Genomic DNA, 20,496 nt, shown 5'->3' on the forward strand with positions numbered 1-20,496 from the left:
TTGCGAAAAGGTAGTGTAAACATGATTGCAACATGTAAATGGTACTGACAAATGCTTCCTTGTTTTTTTGTTTACCTAGTGAACAATGCATGATCTTATTGCTCAAGTCACCAGTAGCTTGCTGCCCTTCTCTGGAGTGACTTTAGAAGCCCTCGGGGAGGATGAGATCACTTTGGACTCAGTTCTGCAGGGCAGGTTCACTGTTGGTAAGCATTTGCTTCAATATTTTTATTGTTTGTTCCCTTTTATCTGTCCTTACTCGTAAGAATGGTTTAACGTGTCACATCTTTTTCATTCAGCAGACCGAAATACTAGAAAAAATGCAATAGCTATTTTTTTTGTGACTATTTTACAGTTACTGTACCCTTATTTTAATCTTACTTGACTTGTCAAGTGTGTAAATCACATCCTGTTCATACAAAACTTGCAAACTGAAATATAGAAAGCATTTTAGAATAACTAGATATATCATTTAAAAAAAACAACTTTTTTTCTTCTATAAACCTTTGTCTCCACACACAACATTCTTCTTCATACTGACTCAAACTGAAGAGTAGAAAGAAACTGAGAACTTTCTGATACTGAATTATATCTTCTTTCTCCGTGTTTGAATGTTAAGGCCGCATTGGATTGGCCTGGCTTGCCTGTGGTCCCCATCTGGAGGTTGTCCATGCAGTAACAGGGGAGCGGTTGTCTGCATACTGCTTTAGCACTGGAGGAGAGCACCCACCCAGAATTCTTGCTGCCAGGGACTTCAGCTGGCTTAAACGGTTTGGCCTTTTTTTTTTTTTTTTTTTACATTCATCTGTTTTTAATTATTTAATTACAAATAAAAACAATTTTAAACATTCAAGGGCTGTTTTATGTCTATAATGTCTATTTGGTATTTTATCCAGAGAGAATTTAAATGTTTAAATGTATATTTTTGTCTATTTGTTAAGATCTGGGTTGTTGGTGGCTTTGGAAGAAACTGAAGGCAGCGTTCTGTGCCTTTATGACCTGGGACTCTCAAAGGTGGTTAAAGCTGTGGTCATACCAGGCAGGGTGAGTTTTTTTTTTCATATCTACTTATTTGAAATGACACACTTTGAATTCAGAAGTTAGTTGTCTTATAGTCATAACTTTTTCAAATAAAATATTTTACATTGAAGATATGTGAATGCTTACCAAAATCTTTAGGACCCCGATACTAATGCCAGTTTATAACATTTATTTAACCAAAAAGACACAAAAAAAATCAGCGTTTGCTGTTGCTTTATTGTAGATGTGTATTTAACACTTTTAAACTTTTACATTATTATTTTTTTTCTATTCACATGTCAAATCAGTTATTAATGTCCAGAATATTTTTTTGCTGCTAACACTGTTTTTCTGATGGTGAGATGCTGTCTAACAAAATCTTTGCCAGCTGAAATTCACAGTGGTGAAAAATTCTGGATTCAAGGTTGACCAGATGTAAAAATGATGTATTATCATGATGTGAGCTCACTGATGCTTGGGCCTGCTGACACTGTCTTCTTAATAGTTATTGTGAAAAAACTGATGAAGAACCTCGTCCAAACATGACACTCTTTGGTAGACATAAAATATCTTTTTAAGTTGCTGAGTATCTTTTTCTGTCCCTTTAATTTGTAGATTACAGCTATTGAGCCGCTTGTCAGCTATGGTGGAGCGAGCACCTCCACACAGCACCTCCACCAGAGTTTGCGCTGGTTCTTTGGTATTGCTGCTGTAGTAACGGATCTTGGTCATGTTTTGCTCGTGGACCTTTGCCTTGATGATCTGTCCTGCAGTCAGAGTGAACTAGATGCTTCAGGTAAATAGTTCTCTATGGAGCTTTCTTCTTTTTCCTTTCATCCATTTGCTGGTTGTGACTTGTCTTCAATTTAAAAAAAATGTCATGATTATATGAAAATATCCTCACATCTTTTGTTTTTCCAAGCATTCTAAAAATCTATTTTCAGACTTTCTTTGATAGAAGAAAATGTTTATATGTCTTACTTTGAGCTTAGGAAATGATCACACTGACCAGCAAAGACTTGTTAGCTTCAAGTTTTTATGGTTTGTATTGGAATGAGTTGTCATAATAGGTCAATAATATTTATTTAGCATGATTTTTTTAAAGGTCGACTAAAAGGTGGACGTCTTCTGGAGGGGATTTAAGTTGTTTATTTAAAGATTCCAAATGCTACTTCCTAACAAATGCTTCTCTTTCCCAATAAATTGATTGAAATTCCTGCAGGACAGAAAAGTCTCTGCAAATAAATACACAGTGGAGTTGCATAAGCCACTAAAAAAAGTCACCTTTTTAGGCTTCTTTTCCCTGAAAATATGGAAAGTGATCAAAGACTCTGTTTATTTTCTTTGCTTACATTTTTCCCTAAATATTATTATATAGATTTCATAAAAACTACATTTTTCAAAAGTATAGCTTTTTTTTCTAAATTAGCTGCTCAATATTTACCATTTTCTTATGTATTTCCCCCCCCCCAGATTTGCAGATCGTGACCAAATCTCCAGCAGAGATCCCGAGGCTCAGGGAAGTTAGCACCAGACAGGGCCGACATCTTTGCCTGCAGCTGCATGGACCTGCTGGAGTTGGTGTCACAGCCATACAGTACATCTCCAGAACCAACCAGCTGGCTGTTGGATTTTTTGACGGATACTTACAGCTATGGAACATGAAGTCCTTAAAGAAAGAGTGAGTTCATTTTCTATGGTGGGAAACAAGTGTTACATTAATTTTCTCAATTGTTTGAGTAAAATCCAAGCTTGTGGTGGACAGTTTAAATCAGTATAGATTGATATTGCATTTGCTGAGTTCTGTTTACTATTTCCAGATAGCATTATTGTTCTTAATGTCTGGTTTAATTTATATCAGAGAAACTTACAACTTTGTCCTTGTTGCATCAAAAGCTGCTGCCCAGTTTTTCTTTGTTTACTTGTAATTCTTAAAAAAATTGTTACATTTTAAAGTGTCTTCATGCATTTGTTTGTTTAGATACCACTCACAGTTAGAAGGCGGCAGAGTTCCTGTTCATGCCTTCACCTTCCAGGAGCCAGAGAATGATCCCAGGAACTGCTGCTACCTGTGGGCTGTGCAGTCTTCACAGGATCTGTGAGTCTCAGTTTTAACTGATTACTTTTATTAGTTCATTGAAATTGTGTCCTATGTTGATCTTCTTTTCTTCTTTCACACAGCGAGGGGGATATTGTTAGTCTTCATTTGCTTCAGCTGGCTTTCAGTGAGAGAAAGTGTCTGGCTTCTGGGAAGATCTTATATGAGGTAATCCATCTTTTAAATATTTTACTATTAATTTTCCTCTCTTTAAATTGATGTACCCACGTATTGAGCAACTTTGTTGTTTGGGGCATTTGTTTAATGCCTTTGAACCTCCAATCCCCGTTTTCCTTCAGGGTCTTGAGTACTGTGAGGAACGTTACAACCAGGATTTAAGCGGTACGACCTTCCCTCTCAGAGCCCAGGCGTCAAACACGCGCCTCCTCAGTTGCCAGACTATTGAGAAATTCCGACACCATCCGGACAGGGATGACAGCATGAATGAAGGTTAGCCTGCAGAAAATGTTTTAGATGTATTCAATTTTAAGGGAAATTTAGATTTTTTTTTAGAACTACCTAAATAATGCTTGCTTTGTTAATAGCTTTTATTGTAACTTTCCCTGTTATTCTCATTTGTTTCCTGTTTTTGCCATTTTCCTCTTTCAGTTGCGTCCCCGGACACCAGTTTGTCAATATTTAGCTGGCAGGTGAAGGCTTACGGTCAGGGAACTCCCTCCAGCTACATCGGCGTGTTTGACATCAACCGCTGGTACCATGCACAAATGCCAGACTCCTTAAGGTACCTCATGAATATTACATTTGAAAACAACAAAAACCTTCTTATGTGTGTTTTAGGTACCAGAAAATGTCATCAAAAGGCATTTAAAATTAGTGTAGTGTGTGACATTCGGTACTTTTAAAGTTTGTGTTTGAGTTGGTTGATTTGGACCTTCTTTTAGAACTGGCGAGTCTCTTCAGAACTGTCCCTACCTGGCGGTTTGGTGTCTGGACCCTGTGGTGCAGATGGTGTCTCCACACACTCTCCTAGATGTGATTGTGCATGAGCGCAGTCTGAGTAGAGGCCTGCCGTTCACCTGCCCCCCTCCTGAACAGTACTTCAACCCTACAACATATAACTTTGGTAAATTAACACATCATTTATTTGACGGCTTTGGTGATAAAACATGGCAGAAATGTCTCCCACATTATGTCATTTGTTTTCTTCATCTTTAATGTTTTATTAAATTAGAAGTTAACTGGATTTTCTATTCCTAACATAGATGCCACCTGCTTGACCAACTCTGGAATTGTGCACTTAACCTGCTCTGGGTATCAAAAAGAGGCAAGTCACTTATGTTTTCTACTATTACCATTTTCAGCCTTTGCACTGTAGACACACAGCCTTTCCTTCACTTTTATAATGAGTGCAGCAAACTGGACAGTTTCATTTGGCTTTGCCTGAATCAGTAAAGTTTGTGACATTGTCATCAAAACAAAGTGTCTGTTAGTGTTCATATAATGAACCTTTGGTTGGTAGAAGGTCTAATTTGAAAGGCTAGAAGGTTAATGTGAACCTTTCTGTTTATAATTTATTTCTAAATTGGTCAAGTATGAATGTCTGAAACATTTTATACTCTGTTCTTGGATTCATTTTACTAAATAGATTTCTCACTGTTGTATGTTAATTGATTTCAAAATCTTGGCATACTGAGTTGAATCTTTGCATTGTTTTTTAAACCTTTAGACCTTAAGTTTTCTGAAGAAAGCTGCTCCTTGCACCAGTGAAATCATCTCCACCAGCTACTCTCGCTGCCTCATGTCTGGATTACTCTCTTCTCGTCTGGCTGACATGCAAACATCCAGTCTCTCTCAGGTAACTGTACTTCTCATATATTTAGTCTGATTAGCTGCCAGAATCATCACTTTGATTTTAGAAACATTGGAATCAGCAGCATAATCCCATCAGTTTATTTACTCTTTACATTATATGAAGATAATTCTCCATTTGCAGCAACACTAAGTTCAGATTTAGTTATTTTTTGTCACTAAAGCACTGGATCAATGTGGGTGATTGTTGCCTAAATTTTCCTTTGTATTTAATCAAAGCATCACTAAGATGCTAAGTTTCTCTTTGTTTGTTATAAAGAACAGCAAACTCAAATATATCTTTTGATCTACAAGGATTTGTACATTTGTTCTTCTTTTATTAGGAAGACCAACTTGATGCCATCTTGACGACAGCAGTTGAGACCAGTTCGCTGGGATTGATCACCGGCTGCATCAAGCAGTGGACTGCAGAAGGTTAGATTGCCCCAACTCTGAGTGTTTTTCATGACTTAAACTTCTCCCCAAAACCTATCTAAGACATTGTGTTGAAATAAACTTGCACATTTTATTTTATTTATTTGTTTGCATTTCAAGCTAAAGTCTAGTTTTGTGACCCAGTTTCTTTCTGTTTCTGCTCAACAGAACAGCCAGGCTCTGCATTGAATCTGCGCTACATTATGGACTGGGCTTGGAACAAAGTGGTGCAGACCAAGGAGGAACTGGATGGCATCTGTATGTTAAAAGCAAAACAGTTTTAGTGTGAATGGACCAGTTGTTCTAGTTTTGTTTGAAGACTTTAATATTTTAATTTCAAATTTTGTTTAAACAGCAATTTGAGATTTTATCACAGACACGTTTGATTCAAGCCCTCTGTATTGTTTTCAAGTTAGTTTAATTTGAGGTGTTCCTCCTCTCTCTGTGTGTTTGATCCTCAGGTGCTCCGCTGTTTGACAGCTCATCCAACTTCACCGACCCGCAGACCTTACAGCTGCTCCGGCACAGCGAGCGGCTGCTCAGTAACCTCAGTGCCATCTTCCACTGCCTGCTCAGTGAAGCTCAAGAGCTCACGCAGAAAGGTGACACAAAGTTTCATATACTTGGTTATGAAGCAGTTACACAGTTGCCAGGTTTTACTTGTATCCCTCTTTTAGGACATCATGTTCTTACTGTAATATGTTTTGAACACTTTTTCCATTTATATTTGGTTCACCCTTTATGGGTCAAAGATGTCATTTTTCAGATTGATTTACATTGAATTACGTTTTGTGTTTTAGGTCTTGCAGGGCTGATGAACAAAAACATGGTGTCCAGTCTGATCTCTAACTACGCTCAAGTGGTCCTCTGGTTCTGCCGCACTGGTTTGCTCCCAGAGGGATCAGGTAGGCTGTTGCTGTCAGTAGAGGGGTTTAAGCTACTTTGACAGGACATCCATTCATAAGAAAAGTGTTTCTAAGCTCATATTCCCTTAATGATAAAACAGAGCTGAATATATGAACAATTAGATGTTATCAAACTATGCAGAGGGAAATCAGTTTTCAGAAAACGTGATCATCCGTGTACTAAAGCCTGATTAACACTCTGCAGCGTGTCTCTGTTTTGTTTCATGTGGTCTTTCTCATGACCGTCGGTTAGTTTACATTGTCTTCGCTGCGTCTGCGGTCTTCTGGAGCAGTGGTTTCTCCTGCCACCCTAGTGTCCTCGCCGTTCAAAACTCTTCCAATAAGTTCCTGTGCTCTCTCCTTCCTCACAGAGTCCTTGCAAAATGCACATTTTGTGTCATAAATGATAATAAATATAGCTTTTGTCATCCATGGCCAAAATGCATGACGGTGTTATCCACTGTATTAATGTGCGATATCACATTGGCACATCACCTCAAATATTAAATAAAATTTTAATTTGAAGGTACAATGAAAGGTTTTAATTTGAAACCCGTTTCCTGTTTCTCCAGCTTTTTGCCACGAAACACTCCGATTGATTAATGAATGTTCTACATTTAAAATGCATTTCTTTTGTGTCAATGCAACACCATAGAGACGCACCACAGTGGAAACCATGCAAACGTTTTATTCTTCTCTTTGTTCTTCTTCATCAGATGAAGACGCTCTCCAGATTTCCAGACCTTTCTACTCTCACTCTGTCATCAGTAACTATTACACGATACGCAGAGAAGAGCTGACCAGGCTGGCTAAGTGAGTGGCGGCAATTCAAGTCCAACAACATTTTAACAATAATGTCACAGTTTGTTGCTTTTTTTTTAATGGGAAACGTGTGAATTTTTCTGCAGGAATAAGTGGTCTGCAGACTGCCTCATGATTGATGGTTTGGTCGCCCAGTGCGGCGAGCGTCTGACCAGCCTGTGGAAACGAGACGAGGGAGGAACGGGACAATACCCCCCACTGACACTGCATGTAAGCATGCTGCGGCTCAGATTTGTACTCTGTTGTTTTAGTGTTCTTCTTTAGCAGTATTGTTCTAAAATGCTGCATCTCTGATCCACAGGCTTTGCTGGACATCTATCTACTGGAGAACATCGACGAAGCTGCTAAACATGCGATTGTATCCTCAGTCTTGCATAGATTCAGTGTTTTTAGTTATTACAAGAATTAAAACAGAAAAAACAATGTCAGCTCTTGTAAAATCCTGTTGCTGATAGAAACCTTAACCTTTAACTTCAGGTCATTTACTTACTGTTGGACGTCATGTACTCGTTTCCTAATAAGGATGGAGCTTCAGTGGAGTCTTTTCCCACAGCTTTTGCCATTCCTATTGGACTGGTCAAACTAGTACAAGGTCTCTGGCTGCTGGACCATCATGACCATCAGGTATAATCAGACCCACACTGATGCTTTTAGTATTAGACAGTGTTACAGAGTCACTCATTATTTATTTATTTATTTATTTTTTTGTCTTGGTCAGAGTTCGTTTGAGCTTCTCCTGCATCCGGCTGCTTCTCGATTCCATTTTGAGTGGCAGCACGAGCGCATCCTGCAAGCCCTGATGAGCCAGGGACAGCATTCTGTTGCTCTTCGGTACTTTCACATCACAAAGCCCCCGATTTCCTCCACCTCCCAGGCCCGACTCTGCCTCTCCGTGCTTCTGCACAGCAGGTGAGCTCCACGGCAGAAGCCAGTGTGCTGACCTTCGCCTTTAGGCTTTTGCGTGTAACACCCAGTTGCTGCTCTCCCTTTCCCTCAGGTGTCTTATTGAGGCGTGGTGCTTACTTCGCCAGCATTCGCATCGCTTAAATGTATCCGAGCTGCTGGGCTTCCTGTATGAGAGCTGCCAGGAGCTGGGGCTCACTAAAGAGCTGCTCAAACTGCCGCTAGCCGCCAACGAGCAGGTGAGACAGACGACTGAAAACTTTGAAGGAGTGGGAGATATATATTTTTAAAAGTGCAAGCAGAAAATACATTTGAATTAATCATTAAACCTTTTGATTCTTTCAGGAATGCTTGGAAAAGTTTCTCCAAGGTACTGGAGGTCTTCAGAACAGAGAACTGCTCATGATTCATTACCTCCAGCAGGCCAACTACATTCCTGCTCTTCAGCTTAACAACAGCCTCAAAATGAACTTGGTGGTATGCAATACAAATATTCCACCAAAAATTAAGAGTTTTCCAATACATGTGACATTATAAATAAATGAATGAAATTTAGGAAAGAGTTGCCTTTAGTTTTGCTGAAAAGTGTCCTCATTTGTTATGTATAACTTTTATATGAAACTCAGCTTTTTGTTTGTCTGTTTTTGTCATAGAACGAGCGAGACCCAAAGCTTAAAGAACGGTCCAACACCAGAAACTCCATCATGGATCAGTATGGTAAAGTTTTGCCCAGAGTGCAGAGGAAGCTGGCAGTGGAGAGATTGAAGCCGTACCAGCACCCCAACACCATCCACAAAGAAGGTAATGATTTCATTTTGGTGTGCTCTGAGCTTCTTTATTTGATTGATTTCTGTTTTAACCCTTTAATACTGAGATGTCGCCAATTTCACCTAAATAACACGCTCTGACCTTCCGTAACTCTTTGACCTCTTTGCCCTTCATGCTCCAGTTTCTCGTCCCCAACCTCTGTCCACGATCACCAAGCCATCTGCCAATGAGAAGGTGATGTCCAGGGCCGGATTCATCAACAATGTCCTGACCAAGATCGAGGAAGTGTGGTTGGGCAAAGAAACGCCTCAGTCATCACCAGCCAAGAGGTGAGCATCTTGACTGTCGCTTTTACCGGTTCTGCTGTGGTTCCTTTCAATCCTCCAATTTTGTTCCCTCCACTGTCTGTTATCACACTTCAACTATATTGTTTTTCTATTGTAATATAATTCCCAGGGTCTTTTTAATTATGATTAGGCAGTTTTTAGCATGTGTTGTTTTTTTAAGACATATTTTGTGCAGCTCAGCAAGTGTCAATCAAAATTTCTCATCTGGGTTTTGGGCAGGAATGTTGCCGCAGAAGTTAGCTGCGCTGTTTTTCCCATCAGCCCTTCTTTACACTCTCTCCTGCTTACTCACAACACATCACAAGCACAAACGTAGCACAAAAAGCAATCAATTTCAAAATCAGCAACACAGTTTTAATCTTAAATTGTTTTTTATATGTCCTCCATCATAAGATAAATGCTACAAGATTTTAAAGTTCAGGTTTGCGACGCAGCAACTGCCAGGGCCGGGTCAAAGTCTCCCTTCTCCGCTGCAATTCTGTTGCATACAGTTGCAGACAAATGGATCCATTAACGTCTTCATTTTCCTCATCTGAGCTGCCATCTGGCTCAAAACTGTACGGCTGGATAGCTCCGATATTGCTAAGAGATTTTCTCTGCGACGCTAACGTTAGCTTGGAGTTGTGAGGAGCTCTAAGCTAACGGGAGAGCATGTAAACAGAAGAATGCTGGGAAATTAGTAAATTAGTAGAGCTAACTTCTGCCCCAACAGTCCCGCCCACAACCTAGAGGTGAATTTCTAATGAGCTCCTGTTGCTCTACAGAAAATATGTCTTAAAAGATTAAAGCAGGCTTTTTTGATTTTTGCTAAAAACGACATAATTGTAATTAAAACACCACTGTGAAGGATTTTACATGAAAAAAAATGTAGTTGGGGTGGGACTTGAAATCGGCCGATTTGTTCTCTGATATAATCTGTGAATATTATTTATTTATATTTAGTTAAAACATTTTGACTTTATGATTGACCCATATAAACGTAACTTTTTTTTGTTTTAATCTTTTTTTTCCCAAGTCTAAACTGTGGACTGGTGCATCCTAAATAAATGTAATCTTTTTGGTGTTAAATGTTTTTTTTTTTATTTCTTTGTCAGTGTACGGACGCCTGACGCTCAGAGACTCGCCCAGAAACCGTCTTCCACATTGTCTGCAGCTTTTCCTGATCCGTTCCTGGGAACGCCCATCACTTTGACATCCAAACGAAAGTCCAGGTATGATAACAATGTGTGGATTGACGTGAATCCTGACTTGGAGTGTGCACAATATGACTGAAAAGTGATGGTGTTGGTGGCAGTACTTGGAAATCTTTTCATGAATCACTTTTAACATACAACATACAAAACATAGTTTTAACAGTCATATTTTCTCAGTCAGCTTGATAAAATCTAAATTCTTTGCATATCTTCCTCCTCTTCACTGTGACTCAGGCTGATAGATCTGGTGGTTCACCCCTCCTGTACGACCCCTCGACCTCTCCTCAGTCCTCCTAGATTCCCCAGCTCTCGCCTTTCTCCAAGTGGGATCAAGAAAGCACCAGAACTCAGTTTGCTTCAAACACCACAAGTTGTCAAGGTACATGGATACATTTATAAACTATTACTGAAATGTCATCAATGACCTTTGAAATTAGAATTTAGGTGCCTGTTAGTCACTTTTTTCTTTCCTCCCAACAGCGAGCGCGGGCTCTGGCGGCCTCTGGTCCCGGCTTTTCCGCTTTCACTCCCCAGTCCATCCTACGCAGCAACCTGAGGCCCACGCCAGTAGCCACTCCTTCTGCTTCTCCAGGACGCTCAGTTACGCCGCCACTTCGCAGCAAAGACGGCCGAATCACCTTCAGTGAGCAGGCTGCAGCATCTGAAACAGAGAAGAACATCCGATGGACTAACGGGGTAAACGTTCAGTGACGACCTCTGCATGGCACTTTAACTAAATGTTTTTACTGAAATAGCTTCTGTGTTGTGATCTTCTAAAGATGGCAGCAGACAGTGAGATTAGCCTCCTGACTAAAGGCTCCCCACTGATGAAGCCCTCACGGAAGACCTGGTCTTCACAGCCAGCCGAGAGAGAAGAGGAAGAAGAGAAACATCGGGTGAAGTTTTTGCCTCCAGAAGGTGGCATTTCCTCTCCACGACTGAGATGTTCTGAAAGTGATTCATCCTCCACCAATGAGGTCGCTGCAGAAACGAGCCCACCAGCTCCAGTTCAGGCTCATCTTAACCTGAGCCTAGACACCAGCCAGGTTTCTGTCCAGTCCACAAACACCACTCTGGAGTACTTTGATGCACCGCTCTCAGACGAGCTCACAGGAGAGCATGGAAATGTATGCACTGATGACGACGACGATGTTGTGACCGTGAACATCAAACCTCAGATGGAGAATGACACCTCTGAAGAACTTCTGCCATTACAAGATGCAGAGAAGAAAGAAGAGCCTGTAAAGGAGGATACCCTGACGAACGCCCCTGAAGAGCAGTCGGGAGAAGAGGAAGAGGAAGATGTCGAGTCGAGCAGCAAAATGGAACCTGCTGAAACTGCTGACCATGAAGAACCAGCTGTTAATCAAGAAGGTTAGTCCAGTTTGGATTACTACTTTAAATGAAAAAATCTGAGATTTTAATTTCTTATTTCATTTAAATTATAAAATGATGCCCACAGAATAACATATGCACCTAAAAGTTAAAACTTAGAGAAAAACCACATCTCTGTGACAGTTTCAGGGCCACCATAAAAATAAGTATACAAGAATAAATTAGTAAATTAAAGAGAAAAGCCGTGCTTTTTCTAAAATAAAGTTGGTTGTGTAAGCCGTCATCCACATAATGTGGAAACTAAATCCATCAGATCATCCATTTATGATGATGCCCTAAGGCGTTATAGGAATTCTTGTGCCATAAAGCATTTGGACCTCTACAACTATACTGCTGATTACGTAAACTCCACTCCTTGTGGGTCAAGAATTTTCTTCTGAAGAGGCTCAGTTTCCTACTTGTTAAAATACGTAGTTTTTCCTTATTAATGAAACCAAAGCTGAAGGATTACAATGCGGTCTACGTCTCTCACATTGAAACATGATACTGGGTCTTTTTTGTTATTTATATTTTTCTTAGTAAACAATACTTTTGCCTCATAAATATATTACTTTTTATCTAGTAGATTCTCAAATTAAAATACATGAAATTATAACTTTATTGTAAAATATTGACTGTTTTACATAATTCTACAAGTTTATTCTTGTAAAATGTTAAAACTTTCCCTCAGTTTTTCACTAGTTAATGCTCGTAAAATTACATTTTTTCTCATAATTTTATAGCTTTATTCTCTTAAATTTTTCTCTTTATATTCTTATCACAACCTTTTTTTCTCGTAAAATTACAGCTTTTTTCTCATGATTTTATTATGTTATTCTTGTAAAATTACTACCTTTTTTGCATTTTAAAAATTTCTTCTTTTAAATTTTATTACCTTTTCTTATGGTTTTAATTTATTCTCGTAAACTTACTACTTTTTGGCTGTTGTACAACCATATTCTTGTCAATTTTTGCTTATTTTCCCTCATAGCATCACAACTATATTCAAAAGAAAATTTAAAAAATTGCAGTTTTGCAGCTTTATTCTTGTAAATTTTTGAGTTTTTTTTCTAAAAATGTTGTCTTTTCTTCTCATAAAATAAAAATGTTTTTTTTTTTTAATTTTACAACTTAAATTTAGTACGTTTTTTTTAGCTTTTCTTCTCATATCATGGATATTCTCGTAGAATTTTTATTTTATTTCACAGCTTTATTCTTGAATTTTTTTTATCATATCACAACTTTATTCCCCTCAAAATTACATTTTTCTTCACATAATTTTACATCTGCTTGTAAAATTGCCATTTTTTTCCTGAAATTCTACAACTTTATTCAATTTTTTTTTCTCATTACATCCTGACTCTGTTCTTGTAAAACTGACTTTATTGTCATAAAAATTACATTTCATTCACAATTTTACAGTTTTATTCTTGTAAATGTTTTACTTTTTTAAAGCATATCACAACTTTGTTTTTGTTAACTTAGAATTTTTTTTCTCATAAATGATGACTCTGTTTTCGTAAATTTGTTTAATTCTTTGGTGTCCTTAATACTCCGTCATACATATCTGTCGCATTAAACAAAAACATGATCCATCATGTTCTTATTTTCCATTAGGTGTAGTTGGTATGTTTTCAGAAATGAAAATAAATGTCCTCTGTGCTTAAATGTTAAAACTTTCTATTCTTTTTTTTCCAGATAAAGAGGAAACAAAGAGTTCTGCCTCTGAAGTCAAATCTCAGGAACTTCCAGCTGAGGATGAAGAACTTGCAGTTCAGTCTAAAATCACTGAACCTTTGGAGTCGAACAGCGAGTTTTCCAAACCGTCTGGAGAGACTGAAACTCCAACTGAGACAACAGAAACTCTGGATCAGTCTACAGGTTTGGATTTGTTTAAAGTCTTCAAGTCATGGAAAAAGTGGAGTCCTCACCCTCATAAAGGGAGACTAAAAAAGGAGAAAACTGTTTATTATTTTTCCAAGCTGTGGAGACACTAACTGTTTTGTTTGACGTCAGACCTTACAGAGTTTGTCCAGCAGCATTTGTTTGGCAGTGACCTGTCCCCTCCACTCTCCCGCTCCTCCATCCACAACGCCTCACAAAGCCAGTCCTCCTTGAACAGGTCAGTGTGGACGTTTCCCTGGGAGACGGAATGAGTTTAAAACCAAATCTCTTTGATTTTAACTAAAGTCATTTTATCAGGATCTAATAAAACTCTGGTGATGGAATTTCTAAGGGTATTTGATGATAAAAGCTGTTCTTCCTCCCTTTAGTGAGCAGTTAGATGAAGATGAAGAGCAAGTTGCTGCCAAAGCTTCTGCCTCCGTGACCTCCTCAGAGCCAACAGGCACAGACTCCCACTGTAGGAAGATCAACACCCAAAAAACTGAGTTTTTAATATCAAGCTGTAGTTGTTTGAACATTTCTTCTGTTTTTATTACATAATGTAGCTGTTGTTAGCGTCAACGACAGTGGAGAACTCTCGAGTCCTGCATCTGAGGGGGAGGAGGAGGAGGAGGAAGAAGAATCATCAGATCAAGCTGAGGAAGAAGAGGAGGACTCTGGGAGTGAGGTGGAGATCATAGAGGAGGTCCAGGGCAACGGGAGGCTGCCGCTCCTCCAGCCAAGTTCAGTCTTTGAGGAGCAGCAGGGCTTCATGCAGTCTTTGTCGGAGCAGGAGGCTGCTGAGTTCTCCATCCTCACACCCAGCCCAGAGATGAAGGTCGTTCTCACTTCACAGGTTATAAGAATAAAAATGTGTATTTTTGTTTATTTTTGCATCCAAAGAATTCCAAAAAACCCTTTCTCCTTTACAGATGATGGACGTGGACATGGAGGGGGAGGTGGTGATGGTGAGACTGGGAGGAGATGAAGGAGGTCTGGATCCAGACGAGGGGGAAGACCAGTGCTCCTCGTACATGGAGCTCAAACCGTCCGCCACTCTCCTGGTTCCCGTGGAGCTCATGCCGGATCAGCACAGCCTGGCCGACGGCGGTCCGCTGGGCCTGCCCGAGCTTCAGCCGGACGGCCTGCCCGAGCTTCAGCCGGACGGCCTGCCCGAGCTTCAGCCGGACAGCCTGCAGCCAGAGAGTCACAGCGGCTTCACCCTGATGTTGGACGTGGACGAGGTGGAGCAGGCAGGAGCAGCAGCCGTTCAGAACGACCTGCAGCCTCCCGACCTTTCCATCAAGCCTCATGAAGTGGACTTTGGTGATAATTTTTTGGACGTGCCGGATGTTGTCCCTGTGGAAACGGAAGATCAGGTTTCTCCTCTGTTGGGCGAAGCCTCCCTGGAGACCTTAGATGAAAACATTGTCAATGAACAAAAGAATGAAGAAATAGTTGAACTTCTACCTGACCCACAGACTGAATGCTCTGCATCAAAGCAGGAAAATGAAGCTTTTAGGGAGGAGAACTATGTACAGTTTGAAAAGATACCTGAAGATGATGGATCTGCACCTCCTTCTGACTCTGGTACAACTCCAGAAGCAGAACTTCCTTCAGAGGAAAAGACTGAAGCTTCTGTAGAAACGATGGATGAGGAGATGAAAGAGGAGGAGAAATCGGCTCCTGAGGAGCGGAAGCTGGAGGACATCAATGTCGTCAGCACAGACGCAGAGTTTGACCTCTGTAAAGAGGTGGAAGCTGCCGTGGAGACAGAGGAGCAGCAGGAACCCACAGCATCCACAGAAACAGAGGAGGGAGCTGCCATACCTACTAAGAATGTAGAGGAGCCTGTGGAGGAGGTTTTGAGCTCAGGTGATACACACCCCGTCCAGCAGACCCCCACCACCCAGCAGAAGAAGCCTCCTTCCACCCCAACGCGTAGGATGACGAGGGGCAGGGCTGTTACCTTCATCTCTCCCCCATCAGAGGCAACCTTGGAGGATGCAAAGAATCCCAAAAAGAGCAATCTGGTCTCTGCCTCTCCAGGTCGAACTCCTAGAAAAACGAAACAGGTCAAAGAGACTAAAGTCGGCGTGGACACACCCCGAAGAAGCACCCGCAAAAGTCTGCCAGATCCTCCTAAAGATGAAGAGTCTGTAATGTCCCCCTCTCCAGTCAGACGTTCACAGAGGACCAGCTTGAAGCAGCGAGGTGACAGTGGGGAGACTTCTGCAGCCTCTGAGGTGGAAATCAAAGAGACCCAAGACGGAGAAGAAGAAGAAGCCGAGCATCAAAAAGCCTCAAAGGCTCAAACGCCGTCAAAACCCAGAACTTCTCGAGCGTCGACTCCAAGGAGGTCCAGCCGAAGAGCTCAGAACAGCAGCGAGTCGGTGCTGGAGGTGGTGAAAGAGGAAAAAGACGAGTCGCCGCCTTTAACACGCAGCTCTAGAAGAACCACGAAGCATCATTTGGAGGCTCCACCAGCCGTGTTTGAAGAGGACGCCTCCGAGCTCCCCAGCCCCGACAGGAAGAGCCCCCGGTCCAGCCTGGTTAAGCTTAACCTGTATCCACGAGTAAGGACTCGACATGTCCATGTCTGCGTGTTCCAGTCTGTAAATGCACGCTCTGTGTTTTTCCTGCCATTTTTTTTCATTTCCATACAGTCATCCCAGTATCCTGCATGAGGAGCCGGTCCATCCAGATCATTAACGACTTCATGTTTATGATTTTTAGGTTAAATTAGTTCCTGTGTCCCTTCCTCAGTCCGACAGGAAGACGAGAGGAAAAACGGCTACAACCGCCAAAGAGCACGAAGAGAAGCCGGAGGGAAGCCGCAAGTCCAGCCGGACCAACAACCGGCGGCCGACTCGAAGCAAACTCTGGGACCACCCCGAGGAGGATCTCCGTCTGCTGGACTCGCCGTTGGAGGTGGATTCTAAAACCCCGGTGGCAGACGCCCTCATCAAGAGACTCCAGGATGAGGAAGAGCAACAGGAAGGTACGCATGAAGCCAAACTGTCAAAGAGAGGAGTCAAAATGTAAAACTCTAAAACCAGTTTACGGTGTAAACGTAGGTGGCGCCACAAAAAAGACGAGAACAAGAACGAGGAGCTCCAAATCGTCTGTGGAACCGAAAGAGGAAGACTCCAGTCCAGAGGAGCTCTCGTACGTCTACTCGCCCTCACGCCGGCGGCAAACGAAAGGTGAGCAGAGTCTGAATATGTCTTCTGTGATCTGATGCTGGTACTAACTAGTTGCCGTGCAGAGTCTCCCAGGCCAAGTAAAGAGTCTGCGGCGCCGCTCACACGCAGCCGCAGGAGAGTCATCGACGTGGAACCTCAGGTACAAGTCACTGCTTTCTGAAGACCTTCAAAAAAAAAAAAAGCTGGTGAATTAATGGAGCTTTTTTTATCTCAGAATAAAATCTCTTCAGAAGGGGATCATGTGGATGTGGACATTGCAACAAGTGTTCCCAGAACCAGAAAAACGAGCAACCGAACAGCCAGGTACCAGGAGTTTGACATGCCACCATTTCAGTTTCTCTGATTTCATAGTTTCTGCATTAAAATCTGTTTGTCATCCTCATCAGGTCCAAAGCTGCTCCGGATCCTCCCCCCATCGCGGAAGTTGACGTCATCTCTCCTTTGTCCAGTCCAGCCGAGCCCCCACCGCGAGCACTCAAGAGGATCCTAGATCAAGACCTCCCAACCACCACCATGAACCTTAGACGAAAGCGTGTAATGGACACGGTTTTCACTAAACCCGTCACTCGGAGGAGAAAAATGTAAGAAGTTTCCTGGTCGTTTTAAACCAGAGAAAAAAACTGCACCTCTGCGACCTTGGAATGGCTCTGCTTCCTCACATGCTACATAGAGCTGCTATTTGTATTTGGACTTCCATGCTGAAAAAAAAAAATTTAATTTTTTTTGGCAGGAAGGTATATTTTTGGCAGGAAACAAATCATAGTGTGATAAAGCAGAATTTATTTTTGGAGTTTACATTTCTCTCTTATAATAACTTTTACTTGATGCGTCTGGAACGACTTTGAATTGGATATTTGATTGACTACAGATTGGATCAGAAAAATGTGATAGATCTGGGTTTTTATTGGCTCTAAACAAATCAGAAACTCGTCTTAACTTTCTTCTCCTTAAAGGTGGATTGACATCCAGTTTTAGATCTGTAGTGTGTTTTTAAGAATTGAAAGCCTGTTGTTATTTTCTATTTAAGATGGAAACCAGTCAACCAGTGGAGAAGTATTTGTATATAGTTCTTTGCTATGTTCCAAATAAAGTTAATAAATCTTAATTTTTTTCCATTTAAACATCGCCTCTTGAATGTGTTTGATCCTAACCACTTTTGAAATCTTACTTGATGTAGTTTAGAGTAGAGGTGGATGTGTGTGAACAGAGAGCTGATAGAAAGTTGTTAGTTATTTGGGATGGTTGATCCCATATAACAGAGTAAGCGGACACCTGTGCTCAGGTGAGTGTTTGTTTCGCTGAGGTGGATGATGATGGAATGTCATCCCCACACAAAGACCCCTACCAAACCAGCAGCCAGGAACCCCCTGACCTCAACAGAGCCCCCCCAATGCCAGAGAGGACCCCTGGCTCCTCCTACTGCGCCAGGTGGTTCAGGACTCCACCCAGGGCCCCCCAAAGGAGAACTGCCTCCACGCTCCAGGTAAGAAAGCATTTCTTATTTTAACCCTGTCAGGCCAGGGCTCTAGTGTGACCGATTTAGTTGCAAATGCGACTGGATTTTTCAATGGTGGGCCTCCCCAGAAAGTTCTGTAAAGAAACGCTCATCACTTTGCCTCCATATTGAACCGCTCTTCATATCGAATACTCAACGTACGCAACATTAAGCAAACCTAACTCTCAATCATATATCCACACACCCACCTCTCTGCCTGACTAGTATCTGCTTTCCAGTCAGTGTAAATGGTGCAACAAACTCAAAGGGGTCGAAGACTGAAGCAACTGTTGAGATCATCCCTCTTCTTGTTGATGGGCTTTCTTTGACTATGACTCTTGAAACGTGTCTGCTTCAATACACCATTGTACTCAGAGTGCGCGTTCAATACGTGTTTCTCCTAGGGCTATATCTTGAGCCTTAGCTTGAACTCTCTCCGCTTCTGGTATTGCAGCAAGCACTTCTTTACTCTTTGACACAAACTGTGCTGTATTTGACGCTTGGAAGAGTGTAACTGGTGTGATGGGAATTTAATTATGTTCACCTGCCAGTTTGCTGCTGCTTTTTGAACTTTCGCAGTTGTTTTCAGCCTCATGGATTTTCACTCTGGCTTTGGCAGCATTAAGTTTTTTAATCTCTTCCAAACTTTATATTTTCCTGTTCATCCATTGCTTGTTGTCTAATTAAAGTTTCAACTTTAAGTATGAATGCTTGTTTCAGTTTGAGTTTATAGATCATTAGATATGTCAGTCATCTTGTGAGTGAAGTCAGATATGGTTACGTGAACCGAACTTAAGCCTGTATACAGTAATCTCACTTCTGATAGTAAATAACTCAAATATTGCCTTAAAATTATAATTTCTTGGTAAATAACTTTAATTGCTTAACTACTTAACTTAAATAGACTGTCTTAACTTATATTCCTTCAATGAACCTTAAATATGGTTTGAACTTCAAACAAAATCCACAAACTTAATTAGAGCAAACAAATGATCATGAAGTTAAGTAGATGTGCTGAAACAACTTTAGTGAAGTTTAACTTGTTTTAAACCACCCTTATTTCCATAGAGGACAATTCCTTTTTTTATTTTGTACTTTACTTCATTAAAATGGCCTTGATCCACGGAGCACTGTTGCTGGGGAGCGGTTAGCTGGTGTAATGGCGCCCCCTTGTGGCACACCTTGGTTACCGCGATCCACTGCAGGTGTCGTGCTGTCTCGAGCTCCTCACCTGCACTGGGCTGGTCGAGTTTTCACTGTAGCTCCTTAATGACAACGCTGCACTGGGTTTCTCGAGTACTGGCGGATTTTATTATCTTAATCATCATGAAGCGCCGTGAAAACTACAAAACAAGGTACATGCAACAGTTAGAATTTACATTTCAATCCGTAATAGCAAATGCTAAATGCTAGCTACCTCGTGGCTGCCTGTCATTTCAGCGGTCTTCGAGTCAACAGATTAGTTTTTACACTTCAACTCTTCACAGCTGGTTGACTCATATTCCAAGCTGCTTTCTGCATGGCTCTCACTCTGAAGTCTTGTAGGATGTGGGAGCGAATACGTGAAGCTGACGTCCAAATCCCGTAAGCTCTCAGGAACTCTCGCGTTATTATAATTATCCACAACTCTCACATAATATAGTGCACTACAAATTCGTATTAACCGTAAAACAAAATAAAATGTATTTACACATTTTAATAACAGTAATTTTAAACCAAAAGCATTCATTCATTTGAACAAGAAAATAAACTAACTTTATAATCTTTTGGTGACATTTACAGTTACTACTGACTCAAACATCCAGCTGCTGTAAAGAGAGTTTTCTATCTAACCAACTCTGTGAGGGGGCGGGGCCAACCGTGTGTTAAGGGGGCGGAGCCAACAGTGTGTGACATGGGCGGAGCCAACTGTGTGTTACAGGGGCGGAGCCAGCAATGTATTAGGGGGCAGAGCCAACAGTGTGTGACAGGGGCGGAGCCAGCTGTGTGTTAAGGGGGCGGAGCCAACAGTGTGTGACAGGGGCGGAGCCATGTATGTGTTATGTGGTCATACCTCTGAATATGTGATTAGGTCATACCATTGATATTATGTGGTCATACCCATGACTGTGTGAAGAGGTCATACCATTGTTATCATGAGGTCATACCCATGACTGTGAAGAGGGCAGAGCCATGCATTTGTGAGGTGGGCGGAGCCAACAAACAGTTTGTACAGGGTCTTTGTGTGTGGCGGTGGG

At 41.3% G+C, this 20,496-nt stretch overlaps 2 protein-coding genes across 4 annotated transcripts in view; one reads left to right on the forward strand and one right to left on the reverse strand.

Annotated features, from left to right (window-relative positions):
• The window catches only part of ahctf1 (AT hook containing transcription factor 1), a 19,796-nt gene extending 1,911 nt beyond the window's left edge, over positions 1 to 17,885 (forward strand). The window contains exons 2-40 of one of the 3 annotated variants that reach the window (XM_024295838.2): positions 80 to 206; positions 620 to 770; positions 942 to 1,044; positions 1,636 to 1,816; positions 2,494 to 2,701; positions 3,002 to 3,118; positions 3,202 to 3,286; positions 3,418 to 3,568; positions 3,728 to 3,860; positions 4,021 to 4,202; positions 4,342 to 4,403; positions 4,806 to 4,934; positions 5,272 to 5,362; positions 5,531 to 5,620; positions 5,824 to 5,964; positions 6,163 to 6,267; positions 6,984 to 7,080; positions 7,176 to 7,299; positions 7,391 to 7,447; positions 7,567 to 7,713; positions 7,808 to 7,998; positions 8,087 to 8,231; positions 8,338 to 8,469; positions 8,646 to 8,793; positions 8,942 to 9,089; positions 10,202 to 10,318; positions 10,535 to 10,679; positions 10,781 to 10,996; positions 11,080 to 11,674; positions 13,373 to 13,555; positions 13,691 to 13,796; positions 13,948 to 14,036; positions 14,125 to 14,414; positions 14,491 to 16,134; positions 16,295 to 16,559; positions 16,636 to 16,764; positions 16,827 to 16,903; positions 16,979 to 17,067; positions 17,151 to 17,885. In XM_024295838.2, coding sequence (XP_024151606.1) covers positions 86 to 206; positions 620 to 770; positions 942 to 1,044; positions 1,636 to 1,816; positions 2,494 to 2,701; positions 3,002 to 3,118; positions 3,202 to 3,286; positions 3,418 to 3,568; positions 3,728 to 3,860; positions 4,021 to 4,202; positions 4,342 to 4,403; positions 4,806 to 4,934; positions 5,272 to 5,362; positions 5,531 to 5,620; positions 5,824 to 5,964; positions 6,163 to 6,267; positions 6,984 to 7,080; positions 7,176 to 7,299; positions 7,391 to 7,447; positions 7,567 to 7,713; positions 7,808 to 7,998; positions 8,087 to 8,231; positions 8,338 to 8,469; positions 8,646 to 8,793; positions 8,942 to 9,089; positions 10,202 to 10,318; positions 10,535 to 10,679; positions 10,781 to 10,996; positions 11,080 to 11,674; positions 13,373 to 13,555; positions 13,691 to 13,796; positions 13,948 to 14,036; positions 14,125 to 14,414; positions 14,491 to 16,134; positions 16,295 to 16,559; positions 16,636 to 16,764; positions 16,827 to 16,903; positions 16,979 to 17,067; positions 17,151 to 17,349 — 7,383 coding nt within the window. In that variant the 5' untranslated portion in view covers positions 80 to 85 and the 3' untranslated portion in view covers positions 17,350 to 17,885. The remainder of the gene's footprint in view (positions 1 to 79; positions 207 to 619; positions 771 to 941; positions 1,045 to 1,635; positions 1,817 to 2,493; positions 2,702 to 3,001; positions 3,119 to 3,201; positions 3,287 to 3,417; positions 3,569 to 3,727; positions 3,861 to 4,020; positions 4,203 to 4,341; positions 4,404 to 4,805; positions 4,935 to 5,271; positions 5,363 to 5,530; positions 5,621 to 5,823; positions 5,965 to 6,162; positions 6,268 to 6,983; positions 7,081 to 7,175; positions 7,300 to 7,390; positions 7,448 to 7,566; positions 7,714 to 7,807; positions 7,999 to 8,086; positions 8,232 to 8,337; positions 8,470 to 8,645; positions 8,794 to 8,941; positions 9,090 to 10,201; positions 10,319 to 10,534; positions 10,680 to 10,780; positions 10,997 to 11,079; positions 11,675 to 13,372; positions 13,556 to 13,690; positions 13,797 to 13,947; positions 14,037 to 14,124; positions 14,415 to 14,490; positions 16,135 to 16,294; positions 16,560 to 16,635; positions 16,765 to 16,826; positions 16,904 to 16,978; positions 17,068 to 17,150) is intronic. The other 2 variants (XM_024295840.2, XM_024295839.2) reach the window with 2 other exon arrangements.
• Positions 10,176 to 20,496, reverse strand: part of LOC112160928 (frizzled-3) — a 37,072-nt gene continuing 26,751 nt past the window's right edge. Inside the window, exon 12 of the mRNA XM_024295842.2 lies at positions 10,176 to 10,961. The gene's annotated coding sequence lies outside the window, so the exon portion shown is untranslated. The remainder of the gene's footprint in view (positions 10,962 to 20,496) is intronic.

This window comes from Oryzias melastigma, linkage group LG3, assembly GCF_002922805.2.
Source record: "Oryzias melastigma strain HK-1 linkage group LG3, ASM292280v2, whole genome shotgun sequence".
NCBI classification, from domain to species: Eukaryota; Metazoa; Chordata; class Actinopteri; order Beloniformes; family Adrianichthyidae; genus Oryzias; species Oryzias melastigma.